Source organism: Vulpes lagopus, chromosome 12 (genome assembly GCF_018345385.1).
Source record: "Vulpes lagopus strain Blue_001 chromosome 12, ASM1834538v1, whole genome shotgun sequence".
NCBI classification, from domain to species: domain Eukaryota; kingdom Metazoa; phylum Chordata; class Mammalia; order Carnivora; family Canidae; genus Vulpes; species Vulpes lagopus.
Genome location: NC_054835.1, coordinates 41,525,425 through 41,544,114, shown reverse-complemented (window position 1 = coordinate 41,544,114; position 18,690 = coordinate 41,525,425). Strand labels below are relative to the sequence as shown.

At 41.4% G+C, this 18,690-nt stretch overlaps 2 protein-coding genes across 15 annotated transcripts in view; one reads left to right on the top strand and one right to left on the bottom strand.

Annotated features, from left to right (window-relative positions):
* The window catches only part of NBR1 (NBR1 autophagy cargo receptor), a 33,208-nt gene extending 24,965 nt beyond the window's left edge, over positions 1-8,243 (bottom strand). For 3 of the 4 annotated variants that reach the window (XM_041724542.1, XM_041724544.1, XM_041724545.1), the window contains exons 1-2: positions 7,716-7,849; positions 3,040-3,150 (exon numbers count right to left, since the gene is read on the bottom strand). In XM_041724542.1, the coding sequence (XP_041580476.1) occupies positions 3,040-3,141 (102 nt within the window). In that variant the 5' untranslated portion in view covers positions 3,142-3,150; positions 7,716-7,849. Of the gene's footprint in view, positions 1-3,039; positions 3,151-7,715; positions 7,850-8,070 lie in introns of those variants that run through there. The other variant, XM_041724543.1, reaches the window with a different exon arrangement.
* BRCA1 (BRCA1 DNA repair associated) overlaps positions 8,001-18,690 on the top strand; it is a 67,106-nt gene continuing 56,416 nt past the window's right edge. For 6 of the 11 annotated variants that reach the window (XR_005983028.1, XR_005983029.1, XM_041724541.1 and 3 more), the window contains exons 1-3: positions 8,766-8,904; positions 10,100-10,185; positions 18,279-18,332. Coding sequence is in view for 7 of the 11 variants with exons in the window: in XM_041724541.1 (XP_041580475.1) it covers positions 10,106-10,185; positions 18,279-18,332 (134 nt within the window). In the remaining 4 variants the exon portion in view is untranslated. Of the gene's footprint in view, positions 8,032-8,399; positions 8,549-8,765; positions 8,963-10,099; positions 10,186-18,278; positions 18,333-18,690 lie in introns of those variants that run through there. The other 5 variants (XM_041724536.1, XM_041724534.1, XM_041724535.1 and 2 more) reach the window with 5 other exon arrangements.

Genomic DNA, 18,690 nt, shown 5'->3' with positions numbered 1-18,690 from the left:
ATGAAAAGACATTCAACAACCTTAATGGTAGGTAGAAAAATGCAAATTTAAACAATGAGATGCCATCTCAACAGAATGGTAAAGAAATTTTAAAGCCATAACATCCAATGTTATCAAAAATTCAGGGCATTGTCATAATTTCTTTCTCTTCTTTAATTAAAGATTTTATTTATTTAGTCATTCATTTATTTATGAGAGTGAGTGACCAGCATGAGCAGGGGGAGGAGCAGAGGGAGAGGGAGAAGCAGACTCCCTGCAAGAGCAGTGAGCCCAGATGCAGGGCTTGATCCCACTGGGATCATGACCTGAGCTGAAGGCAGACTCTCAATGAACTGAGCCACCCAGGGGCTTCTTGTCATACATTTCTATGAGGTGCTACAATTGTTCTGCAAAGCACCTGGCAGGATCTATTATAATTTAAAAATATGTGCATTGTGACTCATTAATGTTTCTTTGGCAACTTTATCCTACAGAACAGTGCATAGGTTATATAGACAAGGAGACCTCTCTTATAGTCTACTTCAAGTGGTCAAAAGCAAAACAACAACAACAAAACCCTTTTGACCTTGAAGGTGCTAAGTGAAATAACAATAATGAACTTATAGATACAGACAACACATTGCTGGTTACCAGAGGGAGGGTGTGGGAGGTGGGTAAAACAGGTAAATGTCTCAAAAGGGTACAAACTTCAGTTATAAAATAAGTCCTGGAGATGTAATGTACAGCATGGTGAATACAGTTAATACTGTGCTGTACAGTTGAAAGTTGCTGAGAGAGTAGATCTTAAAAGTTCTCATCACAAGAAAAAAATGGTAACTACATGTGGTGACAGATGTTTACTAGACTTATGATCATTTTGGAAAATATACAAATATAGAATTGTTATGCTATACACCTGAAACCTATATAAAGTTATAGGGCAGTTATACCTCAATTAAAAAAAATAAAAATAATTTTTAAGTAAGAAATGGTTAAATTATGATATGACAACATCAAAATACTGTGGATAATCCATAGCTTTATTATTATTATTTTTAATTTTTATTTATTTATGATAGTCACACACACAGAGAGAGAGAGGCAGAGACACGGGCAGAGGGAGAAACAGGCTCCATGCACCGGGAGCCCGACGTGGGATTCGATCCTAGGTCTCCAGGATCGCGTCCTGGGCCAAAGGCAGGCGCCAAACCGCTGCGCCACCCAGGGATCCCCCATTATTATTATTTTTAAAGATTTTATTTATTTATTCATGAGAGGCACAGAGAGAGAGAGAGAGGCAGAGACACAGGCAGAGGGAGAAGCAGGCTCCATGCAGGGAGCCTGATGTGGGACTAGATCCCAGGTCTCCAGGATCATGCCAGGTCTCCAGGATCATGCCCTGGGCTGAAGGCAGCGCTAAACCGCTGAGCCACCAAGGCTGCCCCTAATCCATAGCTTTAAAAAGGATGAGCTGGGCAGCCCCCGTGGTGTAGAGGTTTAGTGCCACCTGCAGCCCAGGGTGTGATCCTGGAGACAGGGGATCGAGTCCCTTGTTGGGCTCCCTGCATGGAGCCTGCTTCTCCCTCTGCCTGTTGTCTCTGCCTCTCTCTCTCTCATAAATAAATAAAGTCTTAAAAAAAATAATAAAATAAAAAGGATGAGCTGGAGTGTGTGTGTGTGTGTGTGGGGGGCACGCCTGGGTGACTCAGTTGGTGTCTGCCTTCAGCTCAGGTCATGGTCCCAGGGTCCTGGGATTGAGCCCCGCCCTGCTGAGCAGGGAGTCGGCTTCTCCCTCTCCCTCTGTCCATCTGTGTGCTCTTCTTCCTGTCCTATAAATAAATCTTAAAAAAAAAAAAAAAAAAAAGGATGAGCTCAGATCCTTATCTATTGAGAACTGTATATAATACACTGTTAGGGGAAAAATAAGGTACAAAATTATGTTTATAGTATGATCCTAAGACGAAATCTGTATGCCTACGTATTACATAGGGCTGTTAGCACTGGTTACCCCAAATATGTGGGAACAGTGGATGAAAAGGAGGAAGGAGTAGAGGAATAGTAACTTTTTCTTTATATATGTTTGGATTGTCTTACTTCTTATAATGGGCATGTATTACCTCTTCATAATTTAAAATTTACAATAAAGAAGGCAAACTATCAGTTCATCTAACTACTAGAAAAAGAACTGTGTTTGATTTTCAGGTCATTTGACAAATAGACCAAACTTTCTGGATAATCACCTATTTACAACAATATAAATAAATATTTGCTGGAAGACAGAACTAGATCAGATCATCTTGTGAAGTTTCCTCATCATTTTTTTTCCTTTTTAGTTATCATTCCACATAACCAAATAAAAGCAGGCTTTTACCAAAGGGTTTTGATGGATAAACAGTTACACAGGAAGTAAAACATTCACTCTACTGCAAACCAAACAAAAATAGAAGAGTACAAAGGGCAAACCAAGAGGAGGAAAGGCATTGACAACAACACAAAACAGATGAGCTGCTAAGCACCTGTAGTTCTTTTTCTGCAAGGTTTTTTTTTTGTTGTTGTTGTTGTTGTTGTTTTAAGTAGGATCCAAGTCCAGCGTGACATCACAAGACCTAAGCTAAGATGCTTAACCAATTGAACCACCCAGGCACCCCACTGCAAAACATTCAGGTACTTGACCTCTGACCTAGCAATAAAAAATGATCAGCTTGCAAAACATAAATCATACCCTGGGTGATTCACAAACCACAGAAACACAACTGCTCTCAGGCAGGTGAACATTTCTCTGGGACTGATTAGGGTGGGGCCCACACCAATTCATTTCTCACACTGTTTCTAAAATTAACAGCTTTCCTAAGTCCCAGCTGCAAATTAAGGAATTTGTGCCCTGGAGGGAGGTGATAGTGGTGGTGCATATCTCCTATATGAATACTGAAACCGTATCAAAAGTAATTTTCCAAAAGGCCTAGAAAAGGTAAATATAAGAGCTATCAAACAACACAGGCAAAGACAGCCATCTTTTGGGAAAGGTAGGCTTAAAGGATGGAGAAACAAAGTAACACTTACCATAGCTTCAACATCAGCCCATGTTGTATTTTCTGGATCGGAAACCAGAAAGCTTTGAGTTTCATTTTTAAAAGTCACATTTAGAGTAACCTGTGGTTCCATGCTGTGGGGCTAGAGTTAAGAGATGGAGGAAAGACAGAACACACATTAGAGACAGTTCTATAAACTGCATAAACAGCCATTCAACAAATGCTTGTGAAGACCTATACAGCCTAGGCTAGGAAGACACTGCAGTGAATAAGTGCCTCTGCTCTTCTGCTATTTATAATCTGTTCGGTGGCTACCACCAAAATCTGTTTTTATTGTGTTTTTTTTTCAAAGATTTATTTATTTTATTTTATTTTATTTTATTTATTTATTTTTTTTAGATTTATTTATTTTAGAGACAGTATGAACGTGGTGGGGAGGACAGAGGGAGAAGCAGACTCCCCGCTGAGCAGGGAGTCCCACCAATCCCACAACCTAGAGACCAAGACCTGAGCTGAAATCAAGAGATGGACACCCACCCAAGCACCCCCAAATCTCACTAGTAAATTTTGCTGAGGCATTGTAAATTTTGGCCATACTCACAGAAATCATTTAACATTTGTAAAATCCTCTAGGATTTTATGGAACTTATTAGTTAATTCAATACATATTACTGAATATCTGCTAGTAGCAGGATACAAAGAATAAGACTCATTGATCTCTGCCCTCAGGGAATTTACAATCTCATACCTTGAAAATGACATTCTACATTTTTTTCTTGGGAAAGCAGCCTTTTCCTAAACTGAGCAACCCAGGTTCCATATTAGATCAGTTTGAACAATTTAGAGGCTAAAACACTAGTCAAGAAACTGCACCTTTCATCCAAGTTCATTTTTTTTAATAGTTTTACTTTCTTTTCTTTTATGGAGAATTTCATACATAAAAGTGGAGAGTGATGGACGTATGACTACAATCAATAATTCTTTTTTTTTTTTTAATTTTTCTTTATTTATGATAGTCACACAGAGAGAGAGAGAGGCAGAGACATAGGCAGAGGGAGAAGCAGGCTCCATGCACCGGGAGCCCGACGTGGGATTCGATCCCGGGTCTCCAGGACCGCGCCCTGGGCCAAAGGCAGGCGCCAAACCGCTGAGCCACCCAGGGATCCCTACAATCAATAATTCAAGGCTACCCTCATTTCATCTATACATCTGTATTGCCTCCACCTAATTCCCCCAATATAGACTGACAGTAGTTAACTGTTTTTTTTCTTCTCTAAAGATTTTATTTATTTATTCATGAGAGACACACAGAGAGAGGTGGAAACATAGAGGGAGAAGCAGGCTTCCTGTGGGGAGCCCAAGACAGGACTCAATATCTGGACCAGGGACCACACCCTGAGCCAAGGCAGATGCTTAACCGCTGAGCCACCCAGGCATCCCAGTTATCTTTTTAACCAAACTGTAGTAATCTAATTAAAAAATTATTACGGGAAAATTTAAACATATACAGAAGAATGAATAATATACAATGAACTCTTAAGGATCCATCAACTATCTTCCATAATTATAATCAACAAAGGACTAATCTTATTATAGCTATACCCGTTTGCTATTGGATTATTTTGACAGACAGCTATTACTTCATCCATAAAATTGAGCATATTAAGTCTTTAAAAAAACCAAGACCTTTTGAAAACTACAATCCCATCATCATGCCTAAGAAGTTAGGAATTCTGTAACTGAATGTCTACTCTGGTCAGTTTTTTTTTTTTCTTTAAAGGTTTTATTTCTAAGCAGTCCCTGCACCCAACATGGGGCTTGAACCTACGACCCCCAGATCAAGAGGTGCATACTCTACTGACTGAGCCGGCCAGGCGCCTGTCATTGTTTTTAATTAAAAATTTTACTTACTGATGAGTCGTTAGATTGGTTTGTTCTTATGACTTTATGAAAAAATCATTTGTTAAAATCTAAACCCAAGCTGTAATGAAAAAGGTCATCTTTTAAACATTCATCAGCAAATCTTTAAAAAAACCTCTTCAAATAACCAGATTCTGCTCTAGGCACAGGGGGTAGGAGATGAACAAGACTAAGTCTCAGGAGTTTGCAGCCTAATGGGGGAGGGAGGAAAAGGGTTGAGAAAAGCTGGGCTCTAGACACATGGCTAGTAATGTGTCAGAGCTGTAACAGTGAGCAAATCATTTAACGCCTGAACTTTTAGCTCAATTTGTAAAATGAGTCAAATAAAAACATGTGCTCAAGTTCTCTGAAAATGTTACTCAAATATAAAAATCATTACAGGGATCCCTGGGTGGCGCAGCGGTTTAGCACCTGCCTTTGGCCCAGGGCGCGATCCTGGAGACCCGGGATCGAATCCCACGTCGCGCTCCCGGTGCATGGAGCCTGCTTCTCCCTCTGCCTATGTCTCTGCCTCTCTCTCTCTCTCTCTCTGTGTGACTATCATAAATAAATAAAAAAAATTTAAAAAAATAAAAAATAAAAAATAAAAATCATTACAATAAACCAGTCTTTAGAAGCCAAATGCACTTAAAAAGGACATTGAACTCTGAGGATCAGGGATTTTTTTTTTTTTTTTAAGATTTTATTTATTTATTCATGAGAGACACACAGAGAGAGGCAGAGACACAGGCAGAGGGAGAAGCAGGCTCCATGCAAGAAGCCTGATGTGGGACTCGATCCTGGATCTCCAGGATCACACCCTGGGCTGAAGGCAGGCGCTAAACTTCTGAGCCACTTGGAGATTCTGGATCAGGGATTTTTTAAATCCCAAAACAATTACCCTTCAAATTTTTCCATTCTTTGTCTTTTGAAACCTAGTTCTTTGAAAATGTTACTCAAATATAAAAATTATTACAATAAATCAGTCTTTAGAAGCCATATCCACTGGCCTGTGTGGAACAATAAAATTGAGATTGTCCTTAAAAAGGACACTGAAAAAAAAAAAAAGGACATTGAACTCTGAGTATCTGGGATTTTTTTAATTCCAAACAATTACCCTCCAGTTTTTTTCATTCTTTGTCTTTTAAAACCTAGAGCCAAGTTCACTACCAAAAGAATTACCAGTTTCGGGATCCCTGGGTGGCGCAGCGGTTTGGCACCTGCCTTTGGCCCAGGGCGCGATCCTGGAGACCCGGGATCGAATCCCACGTCAGGCTCCCGGTGCATGGAGCCGGCTTCTCCCTCTGCCTGTGTCTCTGCCTCTCTCTCTCTCTCTCTGTGACTATCATAAATAAATAAAAATTAAAAAAAAAAAAAAAAGAATTACCAGTTTCTAGTACTAATCTGCCGTCACCTAGTATTCATTCATATAGAATGCAATTCTGGGATCCCTGGGTGGTGCAGCGGTTTGGCGCCTGCCTTTGGCCCAGGGCGCGATCCTGGAGACCTGGGATCGAGTCCCACGTCGGGCTCCCCATGCATGGAGCCTGTTTCTCCCTCTGCCTATGTCTCTGCCTCTCTCTCTCTCTGCATGTGACTATCATAAATAAATAAAAATTAAAAAAAATAAATAGAATGCAATTCTTCCGGTTCTTAAAATTTGGACAGGTTTTGTCAACTCCCCAGATTCTTGGGCAAAAAATATTAGGGAAATGAAGTAATTGATTCAGTCAGCCAAAAAGTGGGTATTCTGAAACACATTCTCACTTTTCAACTTCTGAGAAACACTTCCACACTTTTGAGAGTCCAGAAGGAAGGAAACTAATCTAACTCCCCTTTTCTCAAATTACACAATTAAAATTAGTTTAGATGCCTTGGAGCTCATCCAGCTGGTAAGCTAATGAGAGAAACAGGAAGTGGGGGACTCTAGCTAAGCTGGATCACATCCAGGTCTTCATAAAGAATTGCCTATTTCTTTTTGGCTTTTATGTGAAAATTCTTTCAGCAAGAGCATTAATCTTGAACTTACAGAAATACCAAAGCTACGGTTAGCACCATCTGTCCTTGTAGGTTTAAAGCCAGTAAAGTCAGGTGGCTGGGACCGAGGCCTTCGGCTTTCAAAACTGCCATTACTGTAAGTTCACGCCACTGGCTCACCTCTACTTGGCACATGTCAGTTTTTCCTCTAAATCGGTTTTTCAGGATACCAGAAATCCCGTTAATGAAGCAGACCTGGGAACCCGAGCTTTGGTTACTCTCTCTGCCGAAGGCCTGACACGCTATCCGGGGGTTAAAATATGTGACTAATAGCCGGGTGTTAGACAAAAAACAAAAACGGTGTCTTTCCAATACCAGAGATCCCAAAAGAGACTTTTTTTTTTTTTTTTTTTTATGAGATTCTCAACAAGCAGGGGGGATGGGATTGGGAGGCTGTATGACAATGTCATATTTTTTTTCTTGCAGATTTTATCCTAGTCTTCCAGTTATTGTTTCCAAGCACTCCTCCTCCCCAAAACAGTGTCACCACCCTCTGAGGACTCTCTCATTTTTTTTGCCTGGGCCCCCTTTTTGCTAGGGAGTCTCGGTCTTCCATCAGCAGATGCCGAGCGTTCTGAGCCACGGACCCTCATCCTTCTGGCAGTGTCCGCCCCCTCGGCCCGAACGGCTCTCTCATCTGGTCACTGACAAGACTGGCTGCCCCCAGACACGGAAAAAGTCCCTTTTTTGCAGGATTCCTTCTTTAAGCTTCCCTAACCGTCTCAATGGGAATGTGTTCCCACCCCTCCGTAACCGCAGCTGCTTCCTTACCAGCTCCCCGCCCCCGGGGGGCGCCTGCCGGAGGCCAGTGCAAGAACCGTTCGCTGCCAGCTCTGCTGCTATCCCTGCGGGGCGAATCTAACATGGCGGACAGAAATAGGGCCTAGTCCCCAGTTTCTGAGTTTCCGACAAGGTGATTGGCTCTTACCAATTGTCCCTCAAAACTACTGTCCCACTGATTGGTCGAGCCTGCGTGGCAGGGGTGGGGCAAGAGCTGCCAGAACAGCACAACAACAACAAACATTGAGGCAGAGGGGCGGAACTACGAGTGCGCAGTCGTGGGCCAGAGCCCATTTCCCCTTTCCAGGTAAAATCGGCGCCCATCGCATTCCCTCAGGTCACTGACCTTAGTGGGGTCCGTGCCCGAGACTCGCGTGGCTATATGGGAATTGTAGTCCTTCTGGGACTTGTAAGTTCTTTAGCCTACTCGCCGCTCTTAAGATACGAAAACCTAACACTCCAATCCATATCTGTTGACGTGCGTAAGCGCACGAAGCTCTTCAAGCTATCCACTGGCTTGCCGTGAGAATCGCGCTCGCTTCCGCTGTCGGAAGCGCCTCTCCAAAAGACTACAGTTTCCGAGGAACACCGTGGCGAAGGCCTTTCGATCCGCAATGCATGCTGGAAATCGTGGTTTTTCCCACACAATTCTTTTATTTACCTAAACTAGAGCCTTCCATTGCGGCGGAAATGGTGAGGGAACAGGGCCCCTTTTTGCAACTGTCTCAGGCACTATCTTGCGCTCATATTCGGGCCTCAGGTAGTGATTCCAGCCCTAGTCCAGCAATCTCTGTGACGTGATAAGCCCCGAGTGGAAACCCAAGGTGAGGGGGCAGGGGCCTAATAGAAAACTTGGGAAAAATTCTTTCTCTTCCGTCTCTTTCTAATTACGTGAATCAGGGAAAGAATTGATGACCAATCGAGAGCCCGGAGAGACTCTCGGCTCTTTCTGCTCCGCCCTTCCGCAACGTGTTTCGATCTCTGATTCTGAGAGGTTCTTGCTGAGTGGCTGCGGCCAGTTTCCGTGGCAACAGGAAAGCGCGGGAATTACAGGCAAATTGAAAGTGCGACTGCGCGGCGCGAGCTCGCTAAGGCTTTCTTGAGTGAGGGCGGTCCGGGGGTTTTTCATATAACTGGGCCTCTGGGCCTGGGAAACCCGGACGCTTCGCTCTGGGTGAAGGTGAGAGACTCCACAGGAAGGGAGAGGACCCGCGGGGTGCTCCGAGGGCAGGAAACAGGTGTGGAGTGTGGGAGAACAAGATGGGTATTACCTGGCAAGGACAGGCAGAGGGTGGAGCCTGAGAAGCCCAAGACGTTGAGTCTGGGGAAATCGCGGGGACGGGGGCACTTTGTGGGTCCCAGAGCAGGGGAGGCACTGAGGATAAGGCAAGGGGGGCAGGGTGTGTCCGAGGGGGAATCCTAATGGCAAGAACTGGAATGTATCCTGAGGGTAACATCATAGTATAAAATGACAGGCTGGTATATGTGAGATGGAGATTTTGAGGAAGGAAAGGGCAGGGATATGTCTGAGAATAAGAGTAGGCTGGATTTTGTTGGAGGGAGAGTCCTTAAGAAAGAACTGGCTTCATACGCGCTTCTGAGTAGGGACAAGAAGAAAGAGGGGTGTCGGTAGTCACAGATGCTACTGGCGTGGACGTGCCGAAAGAGGATCCTGAGATGAATGCAGACCAGTGGGAAACACTGGGGAAGGGCAGAGGTGGGGAGCGTTGGTTGGAGTTGGTTTTGTTTTTGTTTGTTTTTTTTATTTTTTATTTTTTTTTTTTTATTTATTTATGATAGTCACAGAGAGAGAGAGAGAGAGGCAGAGACACAGGCTGAGGAAGAAGCAGGCTCCATGCACCGGGAGCCTGATGTGGGATTCGATCCCGGGTCTCCAGGATCGCGCCCTGGGCCAAAGGCAGGCGCCAAACCGTTGCGCCACCCAGGGATCCCAAGGTTTTGTTTTTGTTGAGTTTGGTTTTCAGCAAGAAAAAGAAAAAAGTCAGGATGATTGGAGAAAGATGAGACTACCATTACTCACCTAGTCACCCCACCGTGGCTTTCTTTTTCTTGGAGAGAGGAAAAGACCAAAAGGAAGTGGTTTGCAGGCTTTATGTGGGGGGTGGGGGCGAGGGAGGGAATTTAAATGGTCTTAATTACAAAAAAAATTACATTTCAAAGTAAAAGAAATGAAATTTTGTCATTAATTCTGTGGTTGGTATAATTTTAAAGTACTCCAATCTTACATTTCTTATTTAAAAATGACATCTAATGAAACTAGGCTGTTCTTATAAACCTTTTAAAGTGATGTGTGTGTAGGCATGCAAATATACACATAGATATTTAAGCTTATGCTTTAAAATTCATTGGAACAGGAAAAAATGGATTTATCTGCGGATCGTGTTGAGGAAGTACAAAATGTTCTTAATGCTATGCAGAAAATCTTAGAGTGTCCAATATGGTAAGTAGACAGAAGAGTTTATTACTTTAAGATCCTTCCCTACTTGATTATATCCTATGCAAATAAGTAGAATTGACCTTGCATATATTAAGGAGAAAAAATTGTAATATCTATGAAGATTAGACTATTAAAGTTGTTGCTTTTCTTAACTTAGGAGCTTTGGAAATACAGGATATTACTCTTTTTCTCCACTCTGCCTCTTCCCTTTTTACTCCCTTAACTTATTCAGCCCCCCATCTTTCCTTTCCTATCTTTCCTTGCTTACAGATTGTCTTGATTGATTCTACTTTGGGGCAGAGATCTGGTTTGGAGTAAGTGGCACTTGGCCTTTTCTTTCTTTCTTTTCTTTTTCTTTCTTTCTTTCTTTCTTTCTTTCTTTCTTTCTTTCTTTCTTTCTTTCTTTTTCTTTTTTCCTTTCCTTTCCTTTTTCCTTCCCTTCTTCCTCCCCTCCCCTCCCCTTCCCTTTTTAAGATTTTGGGCATCTGGGGTGGCTCAGCGGTTTAGTGCCACCTTCAGTCCAGGGCGTGATCCTGGGGACCTAGGATCGAGTCCCACATCGATCCATCATCACTGCATGGAGCCTGCTTCTCCCTCTGCCCCTCTCTCTCTCTCTCTCTCTCTGTCTCTAATGAATAAATAAATAAAATCTTTTTTTTTTTTAATTTTTTTTAATTTATTTATTTATGATAGTCACAGAGAGAGAGAGAGAGAGAGGCAGAGACACAGGCAGAGGGAGAAGCAGGCTCCATGCACCGGGAGCCCGACGTGGGATTCGATCCCTGGTCTCCAGGATCGCGCCCTGGGCCAAAGGCAGGCGCCAAACCGCTGCGCCACCCAGGGATCCCAATAAATAAAATCTTAAAAAAAATTTTTTTTTTTAATTTTTATCTGTTCATGAGAGACATAGGCAGAGGGAGAAGAAGCAGGCTCCCTATTGGGAGCCTGATGCAGGACTCAATCCCAGGACCCCAGGATCTTGCCCTAATCCAAAGCAGACCTCAACCACTGAGCCACCCAGGAGTCCCGCACTTGACCTTTTCATCCAGCCTCTAAAAACAACTCAATCACTTAGAATGGGCATAGTTAGTAGTACCAAAGTAAAATCACAAATGATTTGTGCTTGTGAGTGGGTGGGTCTTTGATTGAACTAGCCCCTAAAAATAAAATCTTAAAAAAAAAAAAAAAAAAAAACAAAACAGAATACTGCAAATCATCAAAGGCTTCTTTTTGAGTTGAGGCATAATTTATATACAGTGAAATGCAGAGATCTTGAGTGTGCAAGTCAATGAGTTTTGACAAAGTGTATATATCTGGGTAACGCCGTCAAGATATAGAATATTTCTATCACTCCAGGAAGTTCTCTTGTGTGTATTCAGGAGCTTTTAATTGCTGACCCTCTACGACCCTTGGAGGCCTATGGCTAGAACTTTATTTCGCTATAATTAGTTTCTTGTATAATTTTATATTTTTTATTTTACTCATTTAAAAGCATTACTCTGAGAAGGATATTCATGGGCTTCATCAGCTGCCAAAGGGAGTCTATGGCTCAACAAAGGTTATGAACTCCAAGCAGTCAGGAGATGATATCTATGGCATTTGCTAAATCTACAAAATAATTCTACCTCAGAGTGTCTTGGTGAAAAGCCCTAAAGGAACCTTAGAAAAATTGTTGTCTACGCTTTTCTATCTTATTCCTTTTACTCTGGTCAGTCTGGCCTCTTGGGGTTTTTTTTGGTTTTTGTTTTTTAAGTAGGCTCCACACCCAGCCCAATGTGGGGCTTGAACTCACAACCCTAAGATCAAGACCTGAGCAGAGATCAAGAGTTGGATATTTAACTGATTGAGCCACTCAGGCACCCATGGTCATTCTGGCCTCTTAACTCTTCTTCAACATAAAACATACTCTCCTGCCTGAGCTTTTATGCTTGTTGTTCCCTCTGCCTGGAAAGTTCTACCCCTGATAATTGCATGGCTTACAGATCTTAATTAAAACACCACCTTTTAAAAGAGGCATTTCCAGACAACCCTATTTAAAATGACAATGGCAACACCATTACACCCAGCACACTCTTTATTTCCCCTTCCTGTCCCCTCTCCCGCACCCCTGCATAGCTTTTATCTAACATTCTGTAAAATTTATTCTTCTTTTTACCCTTATAGGACTTAAATTCCATGAAGGCAGGGGTTTGTTTTGTTTACTTCTGTCTCCTTAGTTAGAATAGTGCACCCGGGACATAGTAGCCACCCACTAAACGTTTGTCAAAGGTATAAAATAATAAGCTAAATTGGTTCTTTGATAGTTTAATGTTTTTTAGTATGGTGATGGTTGGTGGTGGGTCATATTCAAAAAATAAATTGGAAAGCTGCACTTATTGCCCCTTACATTCAATAAAGGAGAGTAACTTCAAGTATATTTCTCTTTGTACTTCAAAGTTGTCATATTTGGAGTCAAGTAAATAAGATTAAGGAAAATACAAGTTGTGTTTCCAGAGAGATACACGATTTATAAGTAACCCCCCTCTCCCTTATCCCTCAACTTTTCAGCTAAATAAAAACAAGAGCTAAAGGAGATTTATAGCCTACTTTATGAATCATCAGAACCAGAGAAGCAGGAAATGACAACTGGAAAAAAATTGCTTTAGAAAAAGCATAAAACTTACTCATGATGATTACAAAGAGTGATCAAAAAGTCCTCAATAGTGTGGCATTGGGGTCCATTTATTTTACGTTTCCATGAGACTCAGTCATAAAAGCATAATGTTCTTTCTCATTCTGGCAAATTAAACCATCAGTTAAAAAACCCAGATACATAAAAAGTACAGATGCAAGAATGAAAGTTAATGCTAAGTTTTCATTTTCAGTTAGCTGTTGTGTTTTCCAGCTCATTTTTAAAAATCTATTTTATGTCAACAAAGACTTAGACTTTTAAACTAAAACTTTTCTTTAAAAAAATTTTTTTTTAAAGATTTTGTTTATTTATTCATTAGAGATAGAGAGAGAGGCAGAGACATAGGCAGAGGGAGAAGCAGGCTCCTTGCAGGGAGCCCATTGTGGGACTCAATCCTGAGACTCCAGATCATGCCCTGGGCCAAAGGGAGGCACTTAACTGCTAAACCACCCAGGCAGGGGATCCCTGGGTGGCACAGCGGTTTGGCGCCTGCCTTTGGCCCAGGGTGCAATCTTGGAGACCCGGGATCGAATCCCACGTCGGGCTCCCTGCATGGAGTCTGCTTCTCCCTCTGCCTGTGTCTGCCTCTCTCTCTCTCTCTCTCAGTCTCTCTCTCTCTCTGTGACTATCATGAATAAATAAATAAAATCTTTTAAAAAAATAATAAAATAAACCATCCAGGCATTCCTAACCTAAAACTTTTCATTCTGTTGTTGTTAAACCTTAAACTTGTTCAAATGAAAAGTTCTAGGATGGAAATTACACCTAGTCTACTTTTTGTTTATTTGCTTAACAGTCCCCTTGGGTCGCCTGGGTGGCTCAGTAGGTTGATCATCTGACCTCTGCTCTGGTCATGGTCTCAGGGTCCTAGGAATGATCCCCATGTCTGCTCTGTGCTCAGCAGGGAGTCTGCTTCTCCCTCTTCCCCTCCCCCTCCCCCTCCTGGGCTCCTCTCTCAAATTAATTAATTAAAACAAAACAAAACAAAAAAACCCTGCCCAGAAAGAGTGTTACGATAGCTAGAGGGTAGGCTTTCCGCTTCTTTGAAGTCTTTCCAGCTAAAATACCTTCTGCTGGCCTCTAACTAAATTACCATTGTTGTTTATTTCTGATTATTGGTAGTTCTTTCTAACTTTTTACACATGATTATATAAGACTTTTGACTTTCAGAAGAGTTTGCTAAAATGTGCATCCTGGTAGGTACCTAACCCAGTTTCTCTTTCTAGTCACTTATCCATGTTGGAAACCCAAAATGCAAATATGCGGTAAGTCTAAAATATTGCCTGATGTGAAAAATGTTTAAAATATTTGTTGTTGTTGTTTTTTTTTTTAATTTTTTTTTTAAATTTTTATTTATTTATGATAGTCACAGAGAGATAGAGAGAGGCAGAGACACAGGCAGAGGGAGAAGCAGGCTCCATGCACCGGGAGCCCGACGTGGGATTCGATCCCGGGTCTCCAGGATCGCGCCCTGGGCCAAAGGCAGGCGCCAAACCGCTGCGCCACCCAGGGATCCCTGTTTAAAATATTTGAATGACTTTCATAGTAAACATTTACTTTCATCAGGATCTAGAAGAGGACCTTTTTCTTTTCATTCTCATTGCCTCAAGTTTTTTTTTCAACAGTCCTTACCTTTTTACATATTGAAGTTTTCATCTTCTTAAAATTTATGTTTACAGAATGTTTGTATAGCTTGGCTTATAATTACCATACTGAAACATAATTATTTCAGAGTTGAGTCAGTGGTGAGAATGAAAGCCATCTGGTATCGTAGCTGAATCCAATTTCGCCTTTACTGAGAATTTGTTTGATATGTAGCTTATCTGAGGAATAGTGATTTAGTAGCAAATCAGAGTTTTCTTTGTCGGTGGTTTTTCTTTTTAAAATCACATTAGGTCTGGATTAATAATTCTCACATTGGTACAAAGCATCTCAGATTGTGAACATTTTCCCAAGTAGCATTTACTTTTATTCTTTTTTTTTTTTTTTTTTTTGTTGCATTTACTTTTATTCTGACAATAACCCGAAGAGACTGGTAGAGTGGGTGACAGAGAAGGAACCCTAGGTTCAGGTTGAGGGCTTGGCCTGAGATCATTCAGTTAAAAAAAGAGAACTGGTAGTAGAAACCTAGCCTTCTGACTTAATGTGGTATTTTCGTCTTGGTTACCTGTGCTGCGTCAGAAGCCCTGGGATCACAAGAGTTGTGTTACCAAACCTTTCACAACAAGGCTATTGTCCCCCATCTTTTCTTGTACTCCTTTTCTAAAGAGTGAAACACATAATGAAAAGACCCACATTCCTGCCACACACAGGTTGCTTGTTCTTTGATATCCTGGCAGGACTGTACCAAAAAGCTATTGTTGAAGCTCTTATTCAGAATAAAAGATGAAGACTTAAGATCAACTATATAGGTTCCTACCTGCCTGTCTGACCTCTTCCACTAGTGCTTACCCCACAGCCTGCTCGCTGACCTTCAGAAACACCAGACAGGGTCCTACTCAGAGTCTGCCCTCTCTTTTTTAAAATTTTTTTTTTTTTAATTTTTTTTAAATTTATTTATGATAGTCACAGAGAGAGAGAGAGGCAGAGACACAGGCGGAGGGAGAAGCAGGCTCCATGCACCGGGAGCCTGACGTGGGATTCGATCCCGGGTCTCCAGGATCGCGCCCTGGGCGAAAGGCAGGCGCCAAACCGCTGCGCCACCCAGGGGTCCCGAGTCTGCCCTCTCTGCTGGAATGTTCTTCTCCCCAGTTGTTGCGCAGTGTGTTTTCTCACATGCAACTGTCTGCCAATGTCACCTTCTTAGTGAGGCCTTTTCTGGCTAATCTGTATACAACCCCCCTCCACATACACACAGCAGTTCCCATCCCTATTACTGGGCTTTATTTTTATCCTTAGCTCTTATTCCCATATGTTCTCATTTAATTCTCAGTTAACTGTCTTACTGCAACTAGAATGGAAGATCTATGAGGACAGGCTTTGTTTTGTTGTACCGACATCTCCAGGAACATATAGTAACTGGCCAATAAACCCTTGTTCTATTAGCAAATGAAATAATCTCAGGACTAAGATTTTTGTGAATAGACCAGTAAGGATAGGAATTTGGGTGACAAATTTCCATTTCCCAAATTTTAATAGTTTTCTAAATTTTTTTATTCTCTAAAGTTTTTTCGGTATTTATTACATTGTTTTTTTACAGTAATCACAAGCCAAGAATCATGTACCTCCTGAAGTAACATAATAAAAGTCCTAGCACATAGTACCACCTATAAAGTGTTCATGCCAAAAAATTGAACCTGAATTTGATTGAGCCTGTAGGTCTGGTTTGTAGGAAATAGAGGCTAAAGATATGTTAAACCACATCATAGGGTTACAATTAGTAAAATCCAGAATGTGGAAAATGGTACAGATCAAATGACCTACTTTTTAAGATAAATGACAAGGTGGAAAAAGGAGGTGAAATCTATAGATTAAGAGACACTTGAGACATATCAACCAAATGTAATGCATGGATCTTGTTTGAATCCTGATCTAAATGTAATTATTAAATTTTAAGAGACAGTGAGGGAAAATGGAATGTTGTAATATCAGATGACATTAAGGGAAATAATTATTTTTATTTATTTACTTATTTATTTTTAAAGATTTTATCCATTTATTCATGAGAGACACAGAGAGAGAGAGAGAGAGAGAGAGAGAGGCACAGACACAGGCAGAGAGAGAAGCAGGCTCCACGCAGGGAGCCCAACATGGGACTTGATCCTGGGTCTCCAGGATCACATCCTAGGCCAAAGGCAGCGCTAAACCGCTGAGCCACCCGGGCTGCCTGGATAATAATAATTTATTTATTTATTATTTATGATAGACATAGAGAGAAGCAGAGACACAGGAGGAGGGAGAAGCAGGCTCCATGCTAGGAGCCTGACGCGCGACTCAATCCCGGGACCCCAGGATCGCGCCCTGGGCCAAAGGCAGGTGCTAAACCACTGAGCCACCCAGGGATCCCCGATAATAATAATTTTTAAAAAGTTTATTTATTTGAGAGAGAATGTGGCAGGGAGGCATAGAAGGAGAGAGAGTTTTAAGCAGACTCCATGCTGAGTACAGAGCCTGACGGGCTCAATCTCATGACCCTGAGACCAGAGCCTAAGCTGAAACCAAGAATTGGACACTTAACTGACTGTGCCATCCAGGTACCCCTAAAGGAAATTTTTTTTTTTTTTTTTTTAGGAAATTATTTTTTGAGAGTAATAATGGTTTCATGGTTATCTTAGAAATATCTTGGTTTGTTTGTTTATTTATTTATTTATTTAAGATTTTATTTATTTATTCACGAGAGACACAGAGAGAGAGGCAGAGAGACATAGACAGAGGGAGAAGCAGGCTCCCTGATCCCGGGACTCCAGGTTCATGCCTCAGGGCATCTGCCCTGAGCCCAAGGCAGATGCCCAACTACTGAGCCATCCAGGCGTCCCTATCTTTGTTTTCTTTAAAATATGTTCTGAAAATATAGGTAAAATGAATGACTCTTGGGTTTGTTTTTTTTTTTTTTTTTTTAAGATTTTATTTATTTATTCATGATAGACACACAGAGAGAGGCAGGGACACAGGCAGAGAGAGAAGCTAGCACCTCGCAGGGAGCCTGATGCAGGACCCAATCCCGGTTATCCAGGATCAGGCCCTGGGCTGAAGCCGGCGCTAAACCGCTAAGCCACCCGGGCTGCCCCTTGGGATTTATTTTAAAATAATCTGGAGTTTAGCCAGGTGTTCATATGGATTTAATAAGACTGGCTTTGAGTCAATAATCGTTGTAACTGAGCGATGGTACATGGAGTTCATTTTACTATTTTACTTGTGTGAATGCTTGAAGTTTTCTGTATTAAGAAACTTAAGGGGTGCCTGGCTGGCTCAATCCGTAGAGCACATGCAGCTCTTCATTATGAGTTTGAGCCCCACATTGGGTGTAGAGATTACTCTTAGAAAATAAATAGAAAGACAGTCACACGCAAAAAAAAAGTTCTGTGAGGGAATTCAAAAGAAATAAAAGAAGTTTGTTGTCTTCATGGAGTGTAAAGTTTAGTTAAAATATAGGATGTCCCTCCCCAAAGATGGCTAAAAAAAAATTGTATCAATGAAAAGTAGTTAATGTCGGCTAACCTTTTAAATGCTAAAGATAATAGAGAGTAATGAAAAGAGTTATAAATTCTGTTTTGATAGCTGAAAGCTCAGGAAAATAAGGATCATATTCTCTGCTCTATTTTTGGCTCCTAAGTGCAGCGAATGTTTAATAAATATTTATTATATGAACTTAAAGCCGTACTTTGACTCAGTTGTCGCAGCTTAAAGTTGTGCTTGTTTACCAAGAATGTATTTATTTTGAAATGAATTACTGAGGCTTCTTTCTTTTTTCCCCCCTATCTTCTAGTCTGGAGTTGATCAAAGAGCCTGTTTCTACAAAGTGTGATCACATATTTTGCAAGTAAGTTTGAATGTTTCATGTGGTTCCATTATTAGCTTTTGTGCCACAACACAGGAAATATCTAATTTTAGAGAAGCTTTAGCTACTAAGGTTAAGTGAATAAGAAAAATCTAACTGTGTAATTCTGCCTCAGAGTACTTAGCAAGCCATCGGAAGTCAGTTGTAACCATAGTTCCTGGGAAAATATTGGCATATTTATTTAACTGGTGGGCTATGAAATCATTTTGCACAGTTGTTTGTTTTTGTGTCCATGGGTGAAAGCAGATTGCAAGCTATTGTGCAATAAGTAAATTGTGCTTCAGCCTTCCTGGTTTCCCCTTTCTGTTTTTTCTGTCTGTTCCTCTGCTTTCTCCCTTGT